This window comes from Hemiscyllium ocellatum, chromosome 26 (genome assembly GCF_020745735.1).
Source record: "Hemiscyllium ocellatum isolate sHemOce1 chromosome 26, sHemOce1.pat.X.cur, whole genome shotgun sequence".
Classification (NCBI taxonomy): domain Eukaryota; kingdom Metazoa; phylum Chordata; class Chondrichthyes; order Orectolobiformes; family Hemiscylliidae; genus Hemiscyllium; species Hemiscyllium ocellatum.
This window is the reverse complement of record NC_083426.1, coordinates 34,310,747-34,330,035: the sequence shown is the minus strand read 5'-3', so window position 1 is coordinate 34,330,035 and position 19,289 is coordinate 34,310,747. Positions and strand designations below refer to the sequence as shown.

Below are 19,289 nucleotides of genomic sequence, written 5' to 3'. Positions count from 1 at the left end.
CTCATTACCTCTTCCCCCACCTCACCCTAGTTCCAAACTTCCAGCTCAGCACCATCCCCATGACCTGTACTACCTGCCTATCTTCCTTTCCACCTATCCACTCCACCCTCCTCTCTGACCTATCACCTCCATCCCCATCCCCATTCACCTAGTGTACGCTTTGCTATTTTCTTCCCACACCCACCCTCCTCTCATTTATCTCTCCACTCTGCAGGTACCCTGCCTCTATTCCTGATGAAGGGCTTTTGCCCAAAACGTCGATTTTCCTGCTCCTTGGAAGCTGCCTGACCTGCTGTGGTTTTCCAGCACCACTCTAATCTAGACTCTGGTTTCCAGCATCTGCATTCCTTGTTACCTTTACCTCAACGTGTCCATGTTGACCAAGTTTCCCCAAACTAAACTAGTCCCACCTGCTTGCGTTTGGCCATATCCCTCTAAATGTTTCCTATTCATATTCCTGATGAAGGGCTTTTGCCCGAAACGTCGATTTTCCTGCTCCTCACATGCTGCCTGAACTGATGTGCTTTTCCAGCACCACTGTAATCCAGAAGTTGGAGTGAAGGGTCTGTTTCTGACTCGTATGACTCTATCGCGGTACGATTACTACTTGCTAGGAGATCTATTATTTTGGAAGTAATTTATTAGAACTGCCTCATTACCCATAACCAGAACCACGAAAGCCTGTTCCCCAGGTGGCTCCAAAACATATTGCTCTAGGAAACTCTCTAATGAACTCTATAAATTCATTGTCATAACTACCATTTCCAACTTGATTGATCGAATCAACATGAAGTTCTGATTTCAGAGTTAAGCTGGCCAAATTAATACCCTGACTTCTCATTTTTTGTGTGTCACAGAATACTGTCTTGTTCGTTCATTTTAACAATCCCCTCTTCATCCTGCTATCAAAACTTTTTGTACCATTTTGTTGCTGGCGGTAAGGTTCTGCAGAGCTCCAGCACAAGCTTCCAACGTGGCATCAGACTTGGATTTACCCAAAAGGGATGTGTACATTTTGATTGCTTTTGAATGTGACAGGTTGTCCACACCTTTAGGGTTGTCATCCTCTTTCGGGAAAGGCATATTATCTAAATCAGGCTGTTGAAGGGAAAAAAAAAATGAAAAAAACAACAAAATTACAGAAAGGTCAATATAAACATATAAAGGACGGCTTATCATTTTTGTTTGCAGTGACAGCATATTGCTGCTTGTGGATTGGTCATCTGATTCTCAGTTCCATTAAAGCAGAAAATCAGATGGGGTATAGAACTGGAAAGCAAATCCATAAACTACAATTAGCTGCCCACTCTGGAACTCTCCACCCCATAAAGGTGCTGAGGCTAGGTTGATTAAAAGATTCAAAATAGAGATTGGTAGATTCTTATAAGCAGGAATATTAAGAATTCCAGAATTAAAGGGGACAGCTGGAATCAAGATACAAACATGGCTTAATCTAATTGAACATCACAACACTACTGAGGGCCTGAACAGTTTAGCTCTGTTCTTACACTCTTAATGTTCAGAGGTAACTTGTTAAAAAGATGAATGAAATGTATTCTATCTATTAATTCTGCTGCGACTGCACTTTATTGTAGTGCAAAGGATTGGTGAAATTCAAAACATGGGAAGCTAGACTTAAGATTTGAGGCCTTAAGACAGATCAGAATTTATTGGAAAATTGTAAAAGCAATACTAGCAGTAATTCTCGGAATTGATGCCGGTTACCTCATCAAACTGATCACTTCCCGGACTGAAACAACCCACTGAGGACTTCTTTGTTGTTCTGTTTTGGCTTTGCACATTTCCTTTCGCATTAATGTGGCTGAACACAGCTGGTACTTCAGTATCCAAGTGGTATGTGAGGTTATGTAGGATGCAGACACAGTTTTCAACAGACTGTCAGAAATGTAAAATGTATTATAGAATTAATAAACAAGAGGTTTATGCAATTAATGTTTATTATAACAAAGACTTGTAAGATCATACAGTCCAACATTGTCAACATAAAGTAACAAAAGCTTCACTCAGATTTTAACAAATTATATTGGAATATAAAGTATTACATTGTGTTCACCAGCTTGTTATGGCATCAGAGATAATCATATCAAGACCCAAACCCTTAATTTAGTTCCATAAAGTGAATCTTTGAGACATTGTCAAAATAAATCCTCTGTACTGTTGAAGTCAGAAGCTTGTATACTTATCTATTTGAGGTTTTTAAAAATGACAGAACTATTCAATGCAATAAGATAAAGAGATTACTTCTGTTGGTGGGGAATTCAAAACAAGGGATACAATCTTAAAACCAGGGCTAGGCCATTTAGAATGTAAACAAACTTATTCTTCTCTAAGAGTACTTCCATGAATTTATGACCATTGCCACTGTCAAGGCTTGAAATGAATTGAGTGTATTCATTGAAGGTGTAAAAGAATATGGATCAATTAGAGTTGAGGAACAGAGCTACCATGATCTCAGTGAATGAAGGAATGGACTCAACATTTCTAGACAGTGTCAACTGATGTGGAAGCATTGGTTTAACACAATTTCTTTAAATTACTTTGCTAAGAGAGTCAGCAGTCTAACTTGGAACAGAAAGGAATTAGAACCACGTGTTACCGATAGGATTACTGCTGAAAATGATATTCTAGTGCATTTTAAATAATATATGGGACTATTGTTACACGGAGGGACAGAAAATAGTGAAGAGGCCATGCCTTTGCTGAATGAAATAAAACAAATAATTTATAGGGAACCCTTGTTTGCAATGCTGGATCCCAAGTTTGCCATCTCCAGCCAGTTGAACTGGCCCCGTCAACCCTCCATTTTCCTAGAAGTGACAAAAAATGCCAGTGAGCATCCATTAACAGGCTTCAGCCCGATCATTTAGTTAGCACTGCCTCCTCTGATTCCTGTATTTATGAGGAAAGCAGCCAATGTTATGAAAAAAAACCAAGACGGCTGGTGTGCTGTCACCTCCCACCAAAGCTCATGCTTTTCCACTCTCCCAAATGCTTGCAAAGTTTTCCTTCACTTGCCCGAACCCTAATACCATTTAGCCTGCATGCCCTCTGTGCTGCCCACTCACTCGCTCGCTCAAGACAACTCCCCAGCAGCACCAAAAGTAACTTCTGTGTGATCCACTTTCACCACCCTTAATGCCTGCCTCTCCCACATTTCATGAGGGAAACAGCCCTCAATAGGACAGAAATAGAGTCATGATGGGAGAACATCCTGATTCTGACTTCTCTGAATGCTGACTTACTATGCCAGGATGCTCTGAGTGAAGACTATGATCCTTCACTTGACTGAGACCTGCTGAAAACCACTGGGTGGGATCTCTTTGGAGGGTAGGTTCACAGTCAATGGACCAAGTGGCCTCTTCCTCCACAGTAGGAATTCTTTAAAACAATGTAGTAAAATGCTCCTGACAGAGAGATCAATCTCACTAGAGTTCTTGGTTGTTTCTACTACAAATGTCATCATAACTCACATCAGTCAGAACCTTATAACATTCCACCTGAAATTTAATGCCAATTTTTTTTTAAACGGAGTTCAAAAGTCACCATCTGTCACCATGAAATTTAAACCCACGTCCAAAGAACATTTATCTGGACTGTGGAGTTCTAGCCGAGTGACTTTACTGCTATTCCACATTCTCTCTCTCTCCCAAATAAAATGTATCCTTGTGGTACTGAAATAAACAAAACTCTCTTTGTTAGTGTTACTCACATCAAAAATGCTGGCTTTTACATGCACAAAGTTAATGATGAATTTTGGTACAATTACAGAAGAGGTAACAAATTAACCTTAGTTTTCCTTTGTCTGATTTCTAGCCTTAAGCCTGCTTTACACATTAATTATGTAGAGAGTTGGCAAACAAGTAGGTTCTTCATTACAAGAAAGCCACATGTCATGTTTCTTCACCTTGCTCCCTGTAAAATGGGATAACCACAGAAACCCAGAAAACAAAATCAGAATTTGACGATTTCACCCCAACTTTTCTAGCTGGAGGGAGACAGCTAGGTGGTAAGTAGCTATCGGGTTCGGCTACATTTTCAACATTTAGTGATTAAATATAAATGTGCAAATTTATTATAATTAACATGGTTCATGATTATGATTTTACCTTTGCATCAACTTGGTTTGCATTGATACACGTTTGAGTATAAGTCATGAGAGAATCAATTAATCCATTGCAGTTGCGCATCAACTGCCGACCCTCTTGGCCAGCAGAGCTCAGGTTCCTACAGAACAAGATTTACATGATGTCATATGATTTATTTAAATTAAGTCCCTGGTGCAGAACACCAAAAAGGCAAGAGAGAGATAGAGACAAGAAAGATTAAATAAAGCTTAAAGTAATAATTACAATGATATGATGTTTCAAAAATAAAAGATTGCAGGGAATCAGCTGAAGACTTGAAGAATCCAGCATTTTAGTGTCTCGAAGAAATAGAGTAATAGAGTCTTACAGCATGGAAACAAATCCTTTGTTCCAACTCATCTAATCCGATCAAGTTTCCCAAACTAAACTAGATCCATTTGCCTGCATTTGGCCCATATCCCTCTAAACATTTCCTATCCATGTACCTGTCCAAAATGTTATATCTGTAGCTGGATCTACTACTACTTCTAGCAGTTCATTCCACAAATGAATCACACTTTGTGTGAAAAAGTTGCCCCTCAGGTCTCTTTTAAATCTTTCTCCTCTCAGCTGAAAAATATGCCTTCTAGTTTTGAACTCCCCTACCCTGGGGAAAAGACCTTTGTTATTCACCTTTTCTGTGCCCCTCAATTTTATAAACCTCTATAATGTCACCCCTCAACCTTCCATGCTCCAATGAAAAAGATCCCAACTTCCACCCATAACTCAAAGCCTCCAGTAACAGTAACACCCCAATAAATCTCTGCACACTCTCTAATCTAATTATACCCTTCCTCTTGCAGGGCAACCAGAACTATACACAACACTCCAACTTTTACTGTAACTGTACATGGTGGTGGTGAGACCACATCTGGAGTCCTGTGAACAGCTCTGGTCCCTCTATTTAAAGCGAGATATCTCCCTGTTATTGGCAGTTCAGACAAGGTCCATTGGGGGAGGGTGGGGCTCCCTGTATGGAGGGACTGTCTTATGAGAAAGGGCAAACTCCACTCTTTGAATTTTGGGAAAATGACAGGTGATCTCAATGAAGTATGTAGGATTTTTAAGGAGCTTGACAGGGTAAATGCTGAGTGGATATTTCCCCTGAAGTGAGAGTCTCGGAAGACAGGGCATAGGATAAAACGGTGCCAACTTAAGGCTGAGATAAGGAGGAATTCCTTCTCTCACAGGATCGAGTGTCTTTGGAACTCATTGGCACAAATATGTCAATGAACACACAAATGTTTACTTTCCTGTTTTAACCCTTACTAAGAACTACCTGAAGTTTTACTTCCCGTTTTAGGTTCAGGAATGAATGATGCTCAGCTTGGCTGACCGAACTATGCAGTTGATATCAAAATTAATTTAATTTCTAAACCTACAGCAACCAACTGAGTTAGTGAATTAAATCTAACCAAATCAAGAAGGATGGCACACTACAAGTTGTGCACTAAGCATTATTTAATCATTAACAAACCATAGTTCAATTTACATATGAACAACAAAGAGTCATTGATTGATGTTATGAGTTACTTAGCAATTGAATTCCAAACTGTTAATAGACAGAGGGTTTAACATTACAAAATGTGCATTGGCAATTCAATGGATCACTAAATCAACACTGATAACACACTCCAAAGGTGAGTGATAGCATCTCTGAACAGGCTGATTAAAAAATAAAAATTTTAAACTAGACAGACTGACTCTGATTGGTTGGGGCATTGTCCCGAGAAACTGCACCAGAAAATTACTGACACATATTTTATTGAATTGAGTCACAACACTAGTGGTGTTTGTCATTGACAGGATGGTGCTTTTAAACACAAAAGACATTCAGCATCTCACACAAATGGGTAATGTGTGAAATCATGTCAATCACCTATGCTTGACATTAGTAATGCTAAGTATACAGGCTGCACATCCCAAAAAACTGACAGATCATATCAAACAGTATATCTCTTTGACAACGAACAAGGTACAGATCATACCTAGCCAGCCCAAGTTTACAAAACTTTTCATCATTTATATAAATGATCTGGATGTGAGCATAAGAGGGATAGTTAGTAAGTTTGTAGATGACACCAAAATTAGAAAGGTAGTGGACAGCAAAGAAGGTTACCTCAGATTACAACAGGAACTTGATCAGATGGGCCAGTAGGCTTAGGAATGGCAGATGGAGTTTAATTTAGATAAATGGGAGGTGAAGTATTTTGGAAAAGCAAATCTTAGCAGGACTTATGCACATAATGATAAGATCCTAGGGAGCGTTGCTGAACAAAGAGACCTTGGATTGTAGGTTGATAGCTCTTTGGAAGTACAGGCGCAGGTGGAGAGGATAGTGAAGAAGGCATTTGGTATGCTTCCCATTATTGGTCAGAGTATTGAGTACAGGAGTTGGGAGGTCAACATTTTTTATGTTTTGACATTTTTGAGTTTCTGAAACTGACAGCACCTGCACATATTGCCTGCCCTTCTGGGTAGGTCTAACTTTGTGACACTGGACTCCTGTCACAAGAGAACAATTTTTTTTTCACTTTTCCACTCCTGATACTAATGCACTGAAGTATTCACCACAAAGATTTAAAAACTTTGTTTCAGTTCACATAAACAGATCTTTAGAGGGCCAAGATCTACTTAGAAAACTCAAAAATGAAATATCCTTCCCTTCTTAATGCACAATATAGAATTATAGAGGTGTATAAAACTTAAAGCATCACTTAAATCATCATTTTTCCACTTTAGAACAAGTTCCAAAACAATAATAGACTTTAACCCCCTAGCCTTCACCACCCTCTCTCACATCCCAACCCCATACTTCCACATGTTGGCTAGTTTCAGAAAGGAATTGAAGTTGTGAAGATATGCAATTATCTCCAACTTTTAATATTCCAGAGCTTTGAAATACTTAACTTTGGGGAAGGAGGCAATTTTTAAAAAAAAATAAAGTTACTGCCATCAAGAATTGAATCTTATGTCCCCACCAATGGAGTTATGACTATTATACCTTAGACATCCTGTAGCATTGTAGAAAACCTCAGGATCATTGATTCTCGGATTTCCATATTTCTCAGAAGTATGTGGAATAATTACAGACTCAGTCAGGGCTGGCAGGGCCTCCTTAATCAAGACATCCTTGAGCTCATCACATGATGAAAGATTCCACAAGAGTCCTAATAACATGAAAAATAGTCAGCAAACTGAAGATGACATGTACAACCTGAGCCAATGGTTCGGAAAGTAACATTTTTTGTCAAATCCTCATATTACCTCTCATGCCTAATTCCTAAATCTTAACGTATTTCAGGTCACTTTGATGAAACAGAGATCGTAGCAAAAGACCACCAATAGCCTGTACACTCTCAAATTTTAATCCTACAGAGAAAATCAATTCACAGCATCCTTTACGATGATTCACAGTGGCAAACGCTTGCAGTTTTACATTTATTTTCTTAATCACTCAAAAATGGTCAGAGAAATCGCCAAGTAAAATTCAACTAAAATAGCTGTATTGGCTAAGTGTATAAGTATCTGTGTAAAAAATAAAAATTGGCCTCTTAATGGCACATCATCTCACAGAAAGCATGCAGGTTAATTGATCTTCTGGATACGAGTCTTGGTGCCAGTTGTTTGAGGTCATACTGCTCCATTTTCAGTTCCTTAACGCAACTTGAAAATGGGCAGTGAAACTTCAGAAAATTCAGAAAACGTAACCCAGTGCTATTACAATGGTATTCCTTCGTGATCTCCTTTGTATCTTTCTCTTCATCTGGTCTTAGAACGTAGGAGGAGCTACACCTTAAATATAGTCTGAGTGTAATTTGTCTACTTACCAAAGCATCCTTCACAATATTTTCAAGAAATGTATTCTAAAAACATATCTAGCTTGGAGATGAGTGATAATTCTAGTGAACACCCCTGGCATCAGAGCAATGAATTATGTATATCTCTGATGCGCTTAACTCCTGACTCCTCAAAGCTGTTCCACAGTTTACAAATCTTAAATCAGGATTGCATGGGAGTGTGCACTACTGACCTGTACAAACAAACCCCAAAGTTTGCCAAGGCACACTAGTTAAATTGATCTGATCTCCTTTTAATAGGCTCGATAGCTATTCCCTCCAGCAGTGAACGTACGTAGTTATTAACAAGAGATCTTTGCACAGTCTCCCAGAGTTCATCCATTACATTTGAAAAATTGTAAGCACTTTCATACTATAGGCTAGTAACAGCCTGGAACATTATTGAGTGGGTGAGGGTATAAGTAGTGATGCCAGATTGACTAAGTTCGATTGCGTTCTATGACAGTTCAAATGTTAGAACAGATAAACTTAAGGTAATGAAGATTTGGACTGCTCTAAATGAATGCATGAGGCAGACAGTGCGAAAATGATGGGAAAGGACACAAGGGAGTGCGGTACTGGAAGTGGTTACTGCAGGTTGGTTGACAGAGTTTGGGAAGGAAGAGGTTGAGTAATGAAAGGACACAGGAATTTGAAAAAGATGTTGTTACAAGCATGTACTTGTTTGGTAAAATCATTGAGAATGGGAAATTACAGACTGAGTAGCCAAGGGAAGTTATCTCAGTGTGAAAGTTAACATGGGGCTCGGGATTGTGATAATGACAAAGAACTGAAATATGTGACAGGAAGGATGGAGAAAGAAAGAAATGAAAAGTTTAAGTGGCAAAGGTTGCAAAGTAATAAGAACAGAACTATTCCAAGAAGTCTTCCAATTAAACAATTTGTACCAGTTATTTGCTTCTGTGTTTCCAGGTCATTTGTTTCTCTCAGGATCTGAAGGATTGGTTTGATCCCACCATTTTTCTTTACTTCAAGCTTGTTGTTGACATTCTTGTAAACTGCATTTCGAAGAGCTCCACAGACAGATTGCTGAACGTTGTTATTTTTGATTCCCAAGAGGTTGATCAATTGAGGAATTGCTTTCATTTCAGAAATCTAGAAACAATATTTATTTAATCTAGCTGGCTATGTCATATTACGTTACAAATTACACACGATGACAATTATAAAGCTTAAGGGTCTCACAATTAAACAGTAAAGAGTCATCAATCTCCAAGTGCTAACACTGTTTTCTCCTCATAGTTGCTGCTGAGTTTCTCTGGCAATTTGTTTTAGTTTTAATCACTGAATAAGCTACCAAACAAGAAAGCAATCAGTCCCACGTGCTTAGAATATTGCGTTTATTGTAAATATTACCTAGTCGTACATCTTATTTTTAAAATTCTTTCATGGGATGTGGGCATCAATGACAAGGCCTGCAAATCTTCTTGAACTGATTGACCTAGCAAGGCCACTGCAGAGGCCAGTTAAGATTGAACCACATTTAACCATTTTGCGGAGGAGCTGGAGTAACATGGAGGCTAGTCCAGGCAAATTCTCCAGCAAAGGACATTAGTGAACCAGATGGGCTTTTACAATAATCATAGTTTACAATAATCGGCATTACTGAATCTAGCTTTCTAGATGTTATAAATTGGATGTAAATTACCCCATCTACCATGTTGGGATTTGGACCCATGTCCCCAGGGCATTCTTCTCGACTACTGGTTAACTTGTTCAGTGATATTGCCACCAAGCCACCACCTCAATGGTGTACACAGGACTTTGCTGTGAGCCACCTTACTGCCATATTTCTCTCAATACAGCAATAAATATTTCAACAGCATCAGTTCATAAATATAGATGAAAAGAGGCTTGCATAGTGCTCAGAAAGTGTGGAACTGGTGGGCTGAATAGCCTGTTTAAAATGCACTGCAAAACACTTGAGGAGATCTTGGGATCAAATTCTGCAAATGAGTATATTCTGTAAACTACAAATGATGAAGGAAATGGTACATTACACTATTTCCCAAAGCATGCAATTATATACTGAAAGTGTAAGAACCTGGCATATCCGTATTACTTACCAACTAAGATATTCTAGAATTGCTTGCAAATATATCCCTCAGAGATAACTGATATATGTACACATTTTAAGAGAGGATTACAAACCTATAATTATGTGCAAACTTTATCAATGAATTTTTAAAAGTCTCTGGATCAAAAACATTAGTGGGGAAACTCCCTTTACTTTTCAGTTTAGATATGTTACTTTATTTGATGTTTCCTGTTTCAAAAGATATATTTGTGATGTTTTACATTACCGCTGTTTTAGCCGTGTCCTCCTTAAAGCACTCATGCTGAATGTAAGAAGCAGCGTAGGCCAAAATGCTGGGATCCTGATCGGATAAAAGCATCACGGCTTTTTTTAGATTCATGCTGCTGTCAAAGTCTCTGCAAAAGGTCAAAGAAATTAACATGACAATGAAAAGATTGGCATATATGACTTTGAACTGATGAACAATGCACTTTTTTATTGACAGCCAAGTAACACATCAAAAAAATTAATAAAGGCCCCAACATATGGCGTTTATGTGATGGTTCAAAATATTAAGTCCAACAAAAAAAAACAAATGTCTAAGTGCAGTGAATTTTACATCATTTATAATCACAATGTGTAGTTACAGATCCCATAAATACTGCAGAATAAACAAAAAAAAGTAAAAATAAATTTAAAGCCAAGAAAATTAATGACAAATAGAATCTGAAACTGTTGGGTTTTTTTTTTGCATTTTATCCCCCTTTGTCACTCCAGGCTAGCTTTTGCCCGAAATGTTGAATCACTTGCTCCTCAGATGCTGCCTGACCTGCTATGTTTTCCCAGCACCACGTTTTCAACACTGATAATCCAGCATCTGCAGTCCTCACTTTCTTCTATATTCTGTATCACCACAGTGCAATCTATGCCACTTATAGCAGACATATTTGTACTCACTAGCAGTTTGTAACAATACCCATGATGCTCAGAGTAAACAGTGAAATTTCACAAAAAACAGATTCACTATAAAATGCTGTAAAACTATGCTTCTTTTCAGATTCAGCTTTTTTTTTGGTAGACATAATTATTGTATATTTTAGAACATTCCTTTAGGGCAGTTTAAATTATGGCATATGACACACTTGTAAACATAGGCAGTGATATTCGTATTTCACAAACTAAAGTTACTCGTCAGTTACTTCAGATTTTAGAATTTAATTGCTACCGAGGAGAGCTAGCTGTAATCAAACAGATTGAAGCTGCAAAAGCATAGTACTGCAGATGCCAGAAATTTGAAATAAATGGAAAAAATGTTGGTAATACTCAGCAGGTCTGGAAGCATCTGTGGAGAGGTAAACAGAGTTAATTAGCGGAATTTTATCAGAAATCACCCATGTGTCAATCCTTGTGAATTTCATGAAGGGTTTCAGTCCTTGAACCTGAGCAAGATTGCTCATGCTCCTCACTGAAATACACCTCATTACCTTTGTCCCATGCCTCTGTGCTTATGTTGTCCTAACTTCCTTTTTGCCAAAGGTGAAAGTACACGCCACTCCAGGAACTCCCAGGATTTGCATCACCATTTGTACAGCCCAGCTGTACACTTGACACTATCAAGTGAATGCCAGCCAGGAATTCCCTTCCCTGCACACTCAGCAAGGAAGAAACCAAATAGACACACTTCTCAATGCACACAGATGGCAAGGCTGACCATTTATTAGAAATACAAGTGCACATTCACAAATGGTTGGCATCCAAGAACCAAGATGGACAGGTTACAGGAGTGTTTTTTTTTCTAATTAGAATTAGGATTAGAATCTCAACAGTGTGAAAACAGGCCCTTCAGCCCAACAAGTCTACACCGACCCTCCAGAGAGCAACCCACCCTACCCTATATTTACCGTTAACTAATGCACCTAACTACACATCCATGAACATTGGCCATGCTAGATTGCACACAATTCACTTGAACTGCACATCTCTGGACTGTGGGAGGAAACGGAAGCACCCTGAAGAAACCCACGCAGACACAGGGAGAACGTGCAAACTCCAAACTGACTGTCGTCCAAGACTGAAATCAAACCTGGGTCTCTGGCACTGCGAGGCAGCAGTGCTAACCAGGAGCCATCGTGCTAACATTATTCCATCTTAGAACTATGTCTAAGTGGCTACTATTTTTTCTCTAAATCCCAATATAGTATAACATCCTCTCATTGTTCAATGTTCCCATGTACAGAAGCCTTCAAATGGTTGAAACATTTACATTTATTAGGCAACAGTGAAAACAAAGTAAAAACAATCAAAGCAGCATTTGCTCGAGGACAGAAAGAGACGATCTGTCTTCTGAGCAGAAACATTTTTACAGTCAATGACTGATTATTTCACCCAGCACATCTCTATTTGGAACCGTATATCAGTTAAGACCTACCTGGCTTGTTCTGCTTAACACTTTAGCACTCTATTATGCTGCTCACCTAGCTTTTCAACATCCATCATATCCTGCCTCTGGCTGCTCCAGTTGTGCAAAACACAGCATTCAAGAAGCATCTCCCAACATTGGCCAACAAGTCCTGGTACTACAACTGCATCATGCCAACCATCATGCTGTACTATCGCCCTGTCAAGGCCAGGTGGTGGTGACCAATAATCTCTTCCCCAGAGTTACACATGTCCTCACTTAAATTTGAGATTCCCCCTTTCATATTAATCGTGCTCTCTGCAATCCAATATGCTTCTTCTAGTCTCTGGAACAGACTTCCCCAATTTCCATATTGCAAGTTTGTGACAATCCCCTCAATTTGGAAATAGTGAGGACTGCAGATGCTGGAGAAGTCAGAGCTGATAAAGTGTGGTGCTGGAAAAAGCACTGCAGGTCAGGCAGCATCTGAGGATCAAAACAGTCAATGTTTCAGGTTTAACCCTTCATTAGGACTGGGGAGGGGGAGGTTATCGAATCCCCTCAGCTTCCACTGAGTTGTTCCCATTGGGACTGACAATAGCCCACTCACTGGGCTGTAATGATATAGACCACCAGACCTCGACCATCACAAGCAGCTGAATGTGTTGAAGCCCCAAAATTGATAGTGGATCACTCCTTGATGTGATAATACTGCTGACTGAAGGCCATGTCCTTTACTCTTTGAGACATGGCTTTCAGAGAGAACAGGATGTCTGACACTCCTGTTTATATCTGTCAGCCAGGGCTCCATGATTGAACCAGGTTAACAGCCCTAATTGGGGAACTCATATCCTACAAAAGGATCATCTGTCTGACCTCATTACAATTATTCCAACCCTATTTCCCAACTGAGTCACCAATGCCGATGTCATTTGGGGATTGGAAGGTTGTGCCCATCGATTAAGTTTTTTGATCTGAAACAGTTTCCAAAATATTCAGCATTTTTTGATCTCAGGCTATCCCAAGATCACGTTAAATGCCCTGCACTGTTACATGCTAGCTCCCAACAGTCGATATAAGCGGACATAGCTGCATCTAAATGTCTGTAAGACAGAATGCATTATTTATTAATTATTAACATTATCTTATCACTGAACATTTGCTTCTGCCTGAAATACCCAGCAGGGTGTAACATTCTAGTTGTGATAGTAGAAATAATTAGTGCATTTTGACTGATTAATCAATAACCAATGTAAACCTAGACGGTTTTATCAGTGGGGTCAGAGTTGGAAAACACTGGATAATCAAATGTCCTCATTTCCAGTGTCTGGAGTTAATCTCACAAGGTCTTCTAAGCTCAATTAATTTAGCAATTTATAAAAGGAAAACAGAGACTTAAAAGTAATGTGATTCCAAAAAGAAAATGCATATCCCAAAGAATTTATGACTGGAACCGATTCCACAATATGTTATTTTCAGGTCCCTCCCTCACCCAGATAATTATCTGCTGAACTAAGAATAGGTTTCATTTCAATGCTGACAGATATAGCCTGTAAAGTTTTCCTGTATTTGTGCAGATAAAGTGAACATTGGGAATGATAGATAATTTATAAATCAGCCATCAAAACATGTAATAACACCAGGTTGAACTGAAATCTAAGAAGGGGAAATGATTGGAGTTATACTATTCTCTGTAAAGCAGTGAAAATAAATCTGCTTAATTATCTCATAGAAGGAAAAAGACCCACCATTCTGATATCTCTTGTCTCGTCTACTGCAGTCATGTCATTTTAGTAAGAAACAAGTCATAATTTGAAGTCAAGTAGGACAGACTAGGGGTAAAGTTCTTCTCAAATGTTTCTGAGAAAATGGCAGGGTGGTTGCTTGCTGAAGAGGCTGCCCTCCCATCGCCCCACATTACCTCTACCAAAACCCAAACACGCTTGGACATAACTGACAGGACAAGGTTCAAAGATGCCTCACATAAATGCCGCTATTTACACTAAAATCACAGTCAGTTTAAGTTATGCTTGTGAAAAAAGATGGCAAGTTACCCAGATGACTTGTCAAATGAGGACACACACTTTGTTTGAGGCATCATGGAAACATTCTGAAAACGCAGTTGCATTAGTAAGTAAATGTCAATAAAGCTGTCTTTCAACAGTTTCTAATACAAAACCTTCTTGTCACATCTCTGTTATAAATCCTTATCCTGTGGTTTAAACTGGGTGTTTGTACATTTGTCCTTATGCTCTAGCCAGAAGAGCAAGTGAGAGAGGCAAACTGAATTGATTTCGACCCGACTAGAAGCACTATACACTCAAGAGTCTGCACATCGTATTGTTGACCGCATTGCACTCTAAGAGTTCTTAGAAATGATTTAGGAAATAACGTTATTGCAAGGTGGCTTTCAAATGGCTTCTCAAGTACAAAAACAGTCAGAAACTTTCGGGTTGTAAGTGATCTATACTGCACATACATATTTGAATTATTTCCTCATTTGTCATGCGTCTTTGCGTTGTTCCGGTCGTACCCCAGTGCTGTTCTGATACTCAGAAATTAGATAAACAAAGGGATTTGCATGCAACGTGTTAGCAAAGAGCTTCTGGAGCTCAATATGTCCATTAAATCATCCAATTTGAGGCCTGGAAGATATTTTCAACAGGTGATGTCAACAATGTAGTTGCACATCCTGGTCCTGCATCTCCAGAGTTACGAGCAGGAATCAGACGAGCTGGTTAATGAAATCATAGAAGGACGGTATCACAAAGTTACGACCAGGTATGTCACTTATTTAATTTCCTCGATTGGAATGTTCAACAATTGATGCAAGGAAGGCCTCCTGATATCAATTATATAACTTGACACCCTTAGCATCAGTGATCTAAATGTTGCAAAAGTCACTTTCTATTGTTTTAATCAAAATCATTGATTGATTTATTATTGTTACATGTACGGTGACATAGTGAATAGTGTTATTTTGCTTGCACTACAGGCAGATGATAGAATCCCTACAGTGTGGAAACAGGCCATTTGGCCCAACAAATTCACACCGACCCGCCAAAGAGTAACCCACCCAGACAAATTCCCCTACATTTACCCTGATTAATGCAGCTAACCTACATATTCCTGAACACTACAGGCAGTTTAGCATGGCCAGTTCACCTGACTTGTACATCTTTGGATTGTGGGAGGAAGCTGGTGTATCCAGAGGAAACCCACGCAGACACAGGGAGAATGTGCAAACTCCACAGAGACAGTTGCCAGAGGCTGGAATTGAACCCAGATCCCAAGGACTGCGAGGTAGTAGTGCTAACTACTAAGTCACCGCACCATCATTCATTACAAAATGCATCAGGATACCAAAACAGTGCAGAATACAGTGTTACAGCCACAGGGCAGGGTGCTCAGAGAGAAGAGATCAATACTAATATTTGAGGTCCATTCAAAACAATGGGGAAGAAACGGTTCTTGAATCTGCTCATATGTGTATTCAAACACTTATATCTTATGCCTGATGGAAGAGGGTGGAAGACTATATAACCAGGGTGGGAGGGGTCTTCGATTATCTTGGTTGCTTTCCCGAGTCAGCAGGAAATACAGATGGAGTCAATGGATGGAAGGCGTGATGGACTGGGCTGTGTTCACAACTCTCTGTATATTCTTGCAGTCTTGAGAACAGCGTAATCTGTCAAAATACATATTCTAAATGCACTAACCAATTTAGAGGTTCTATAGTTGGGCAAGGGTGACAGGGGCATGTGGCGGGATGGACAGAAAGGTTTGTTCTCCCACATCAGGTCAAAAGTACCATGTTGCATTCTTCCCCAGTCTTTGCATTTAAGGTGCCATCGAACTCACAACATGACAGATGCTACCTGGCTTGGGTCCTCCAAGGTGACTCTCAGTGCCGGTGCAAAAAGGTGACAATGTTGATTCAAAAACACCCTTTTTCTTCAGCAAGTCACCTGGCTCAGGAGCCAGGGGCTGACTGACTGCAGTGACTTCAATCTCCACTCATACTTTCATACTTTCACTCTCTACTCTTTTGACATCAGCTAATGGACAAAAGGATGTCACGCATACAAAAATACTGCAAAAAGTCTCAGCAAAGCAAGTATTCCCCTTGGCTGCTCTGATGTGGAAGTGAAATTAGTACCACAATGAAGTCCTCAGGATCACGGTATTCATTGTCATGTTCTTTATAGTACTTCAGCAGCTGGTCTGAACTAGCTTGCGTGACACGTCCAACATCATCAGTTACACAGATGTCTAGGTTTGGCTCTCAATTTCTTTTTGCTGGTTGCCTTGATCTGGTCATTTACTTCATTGTACAAATTTCTTATAGTGTTATAGCAAATAACTCTATTCCAGGTATTTTTCAGTTGCACCACCTACCTTTCCTCCAACACAGTCTACAACCTTCCCCCACCATCCCTGCCCCACACCCTATACTCTGCTCTCCTTCAATCCCACACTTCTCTTCCATTCTAATATTTTCTGACTTCACTCTCTTCAATGGTCTATTTGAAATCCAGCCTTTACATGTGCTATGTCTATACTGAAGACAGTTCAGGTAATAAGTCAATTGAAACAGACAGTAAGTTTCAGTAAGCCAAGAATGCTACATTATGCTTGATCTTAATTCTAACTATGCAAAATCACAATATTCTGTACAATATCAAACCTGTGGCATTTATATTCTTTATGTTTTTTTGCAGCATTCACTAAAATAAAAAAAAAGTGTTACACAGAGAGATTTGACTCATGCATTATGACTCATGCATTTTACCGTATATATAATCGTGTTGCATTTTGAGTTGTGCAATATTTTATCTTATAAAATGCCAAATCTCACCATCAGCTGATATTCTATATTAACTTCAATGGTGAGAGAACAAGAAATGAATCACCAGTAAAATTAATGCTGTCATTTTCTTCCATCATTATTATATGATGGATATGACAAGGAACAATGTCACCTTTAACACTCAGCACCATATGCAATCAGTTGTATTAGTGAAAGAAATAAAGTTCAACATAAAAAAATTACCTCTAGTTTTGTTCCTGACTTAATCAGTAACTCTTGATTGAGAGGAAACGTGTGGACTTTCCGTTATTGCTGATATAGCAATGTTGCATGGAAGGAACAGCAGTATAATAATGGTGTTCAGCTTACTAGGCAGATTGTTTGGAAAGAGGATAACTTTCAAATCCAATCAGTGATCGTGAAGCAAAATGTTGGGTAAATTTGGAGGTTCAAGAAAGGCCATATGTTAACTTTGATGAAGGGGAGCAGGCAGGCCTTTTCACTCACAGCGCCTGAGACCCGGGTTCAATTCCCGACTCAGGCGACCGACTGTTTGGAGTTTGCACGTTCTCCCCGTGTCTGTGTGGGTTTCCTCCGGGTGCTCCGGTTTCCTCCCACAGTCCAAAGATGTGCGGGTCAGGTGATTTGGCCATGCTAAATTGCCCATAGTGTTAGGTAAGAGGTAAATGCAGGGGTATGGGTGGGTTGCGCCTCGGCGGGTCGGTGTGGACGTGTTGGGCCGAAGGGCCTGTTTCCACACTAAGTAATCTAATCTAATCTAATCTAAAAAATTCACACCCAGCATAGTTTGGGTCCACATGCAAGTAAAACCACCACTGGATAGCTATCAAAAATGTTTCTAATTAAGCAGACCATATAGTATCTCTTGGAGCTAGGTTCATGTTCATCAGGTGGGGTAGAAATTATGCTCATCCACACTTCTGGCAGCATTATTATCAATGAGGAAAATCAGTCACAATATCTAATTACATTAGGCTTACCGTATTCCATTTGCTGTTCTATAAATAGTACTTCCTCTTTTAGTACTTTGAATCCTTGAAGCCTGTAAGTTTAACCTTTCTTTTTCCTGACTTTTAGTGTCTGGGAGCATTGCAGAATGGTGGACAATACTTCGCCTTGCATAAAGGCTCTTGGTCCGATCTGGAGGGCGGTACTTGCTTCTCAGCCTTCTTATAGTCTGTGTATTTTGCATATTTAGGAGATCTGGTTCACTTCGACTGCTTGCCATTTGTCTGGAGAAAACTTCGTTGTCACCCATTGGACTTTGTGGACCTGAATGTTTTCGATAGTGTGATGGCATGCTGATTGTTCGTTTCCCCTTCACACTAAAGGAGCTAAAATGACTCTTTTGCTGGTATTCTCTTGGGACTCCTGTTGCATAAGTTTCTGTGCTGGAAAATTCTTTCATGGTGCCATCATACTGTGAACCCTTAAAGAAAAAGAATACGTGAATCCAACATTTTTAGTTTTTAATAAGCAGTTTAAAAAAAAACACAAATTATTTACTGTACAGTTAAAGCAGAAATCTAGAATTGCAAGGAAAATAAAAGAGCATTGAGTACAAAACATAGATAAGATCCATGGGGCTCTTGTGGTACAGAGGTAGTGTTCCTATCTCTGGATCAGGAGACCTAGTTTTAAGTCCCATCTGCTCTGCAGTTGTGTAATGGTGTCGCTGGACAGGTTGATTAGAAAATATAGTTAAGAGATAGATATCGATCTATCTACCTATAGATCTAAATTTCAAGTTGTTACATCCATTTTGTAGGCCTAAAATCGTAACAATTACCAATTTTGCAGCAGAGACTCATAGTTAATCTACACTTTGTGTCCCTTCTTTAAAAGGATTTTACAAATGAACAAATATCAAATTATAAAATTACTCAGCTTGTTTCTGATTCACACTGTTGTTTTGTTTGACTTAGTATCAAAGTACCTTAAAACACAGAAGACCATAAAACCTAGCATTCCTGTGCCATATCTATCCAGTTCCAGTTGTGACAATGTTGCTCCTTAACAAGGTTATGTTGTTCTTGGT

At 39.3% G+C, this 19,289-nt stretch overlaps 1 protein-coding gene across 1 annotated transcript in view; it reads right to left on the bottom strand.

Moving 5' to 3' along the window:
• LOC132828405 (plakophilin-1) overlaps nucleotides 1-19,289 on the bottom strand; it is a 59,997-nt gene that overhangs the window by 19,738 nt on the left and 20,970 nt on the right. Inside the window, exons 3-9 of the mRNA XM_060845474.1 lie at nucleotides 18,232-18,680; nucleotides 10,309-10,438; nucleotides 8,893-9,100; nucleotides 7,150-7,315; nucleotides 4,128-4,245; nucleotides 1,726-1,896; nucleotides 922-1,098 (exon numbers count right to left, since the gene is read on the bottom strand). Of these exons, the coding sequence (XP_060701457.1) occupies nucleotides 922-1,098; nucleotides 1,726-1,896; nucleotides 4,128-4,245; nucleotides 7,150-7,315; nucleotides 8,893-9,100; nucleotides 10,309-10,438; nucleotides 18,232-18,680 (1,419 nt within the window). The remainder of the gene's footprint in view (nucleotides 1-921; nucleotides 1,099-1,725; nucleotides 1,897-4,127; nucleotides 4,246-7,149; nucleotides 7,316-8,892; nucleotides 9,101-10,308; nucleotides 10,439-18,231; nucleotides 18,681-19,289) is intronic.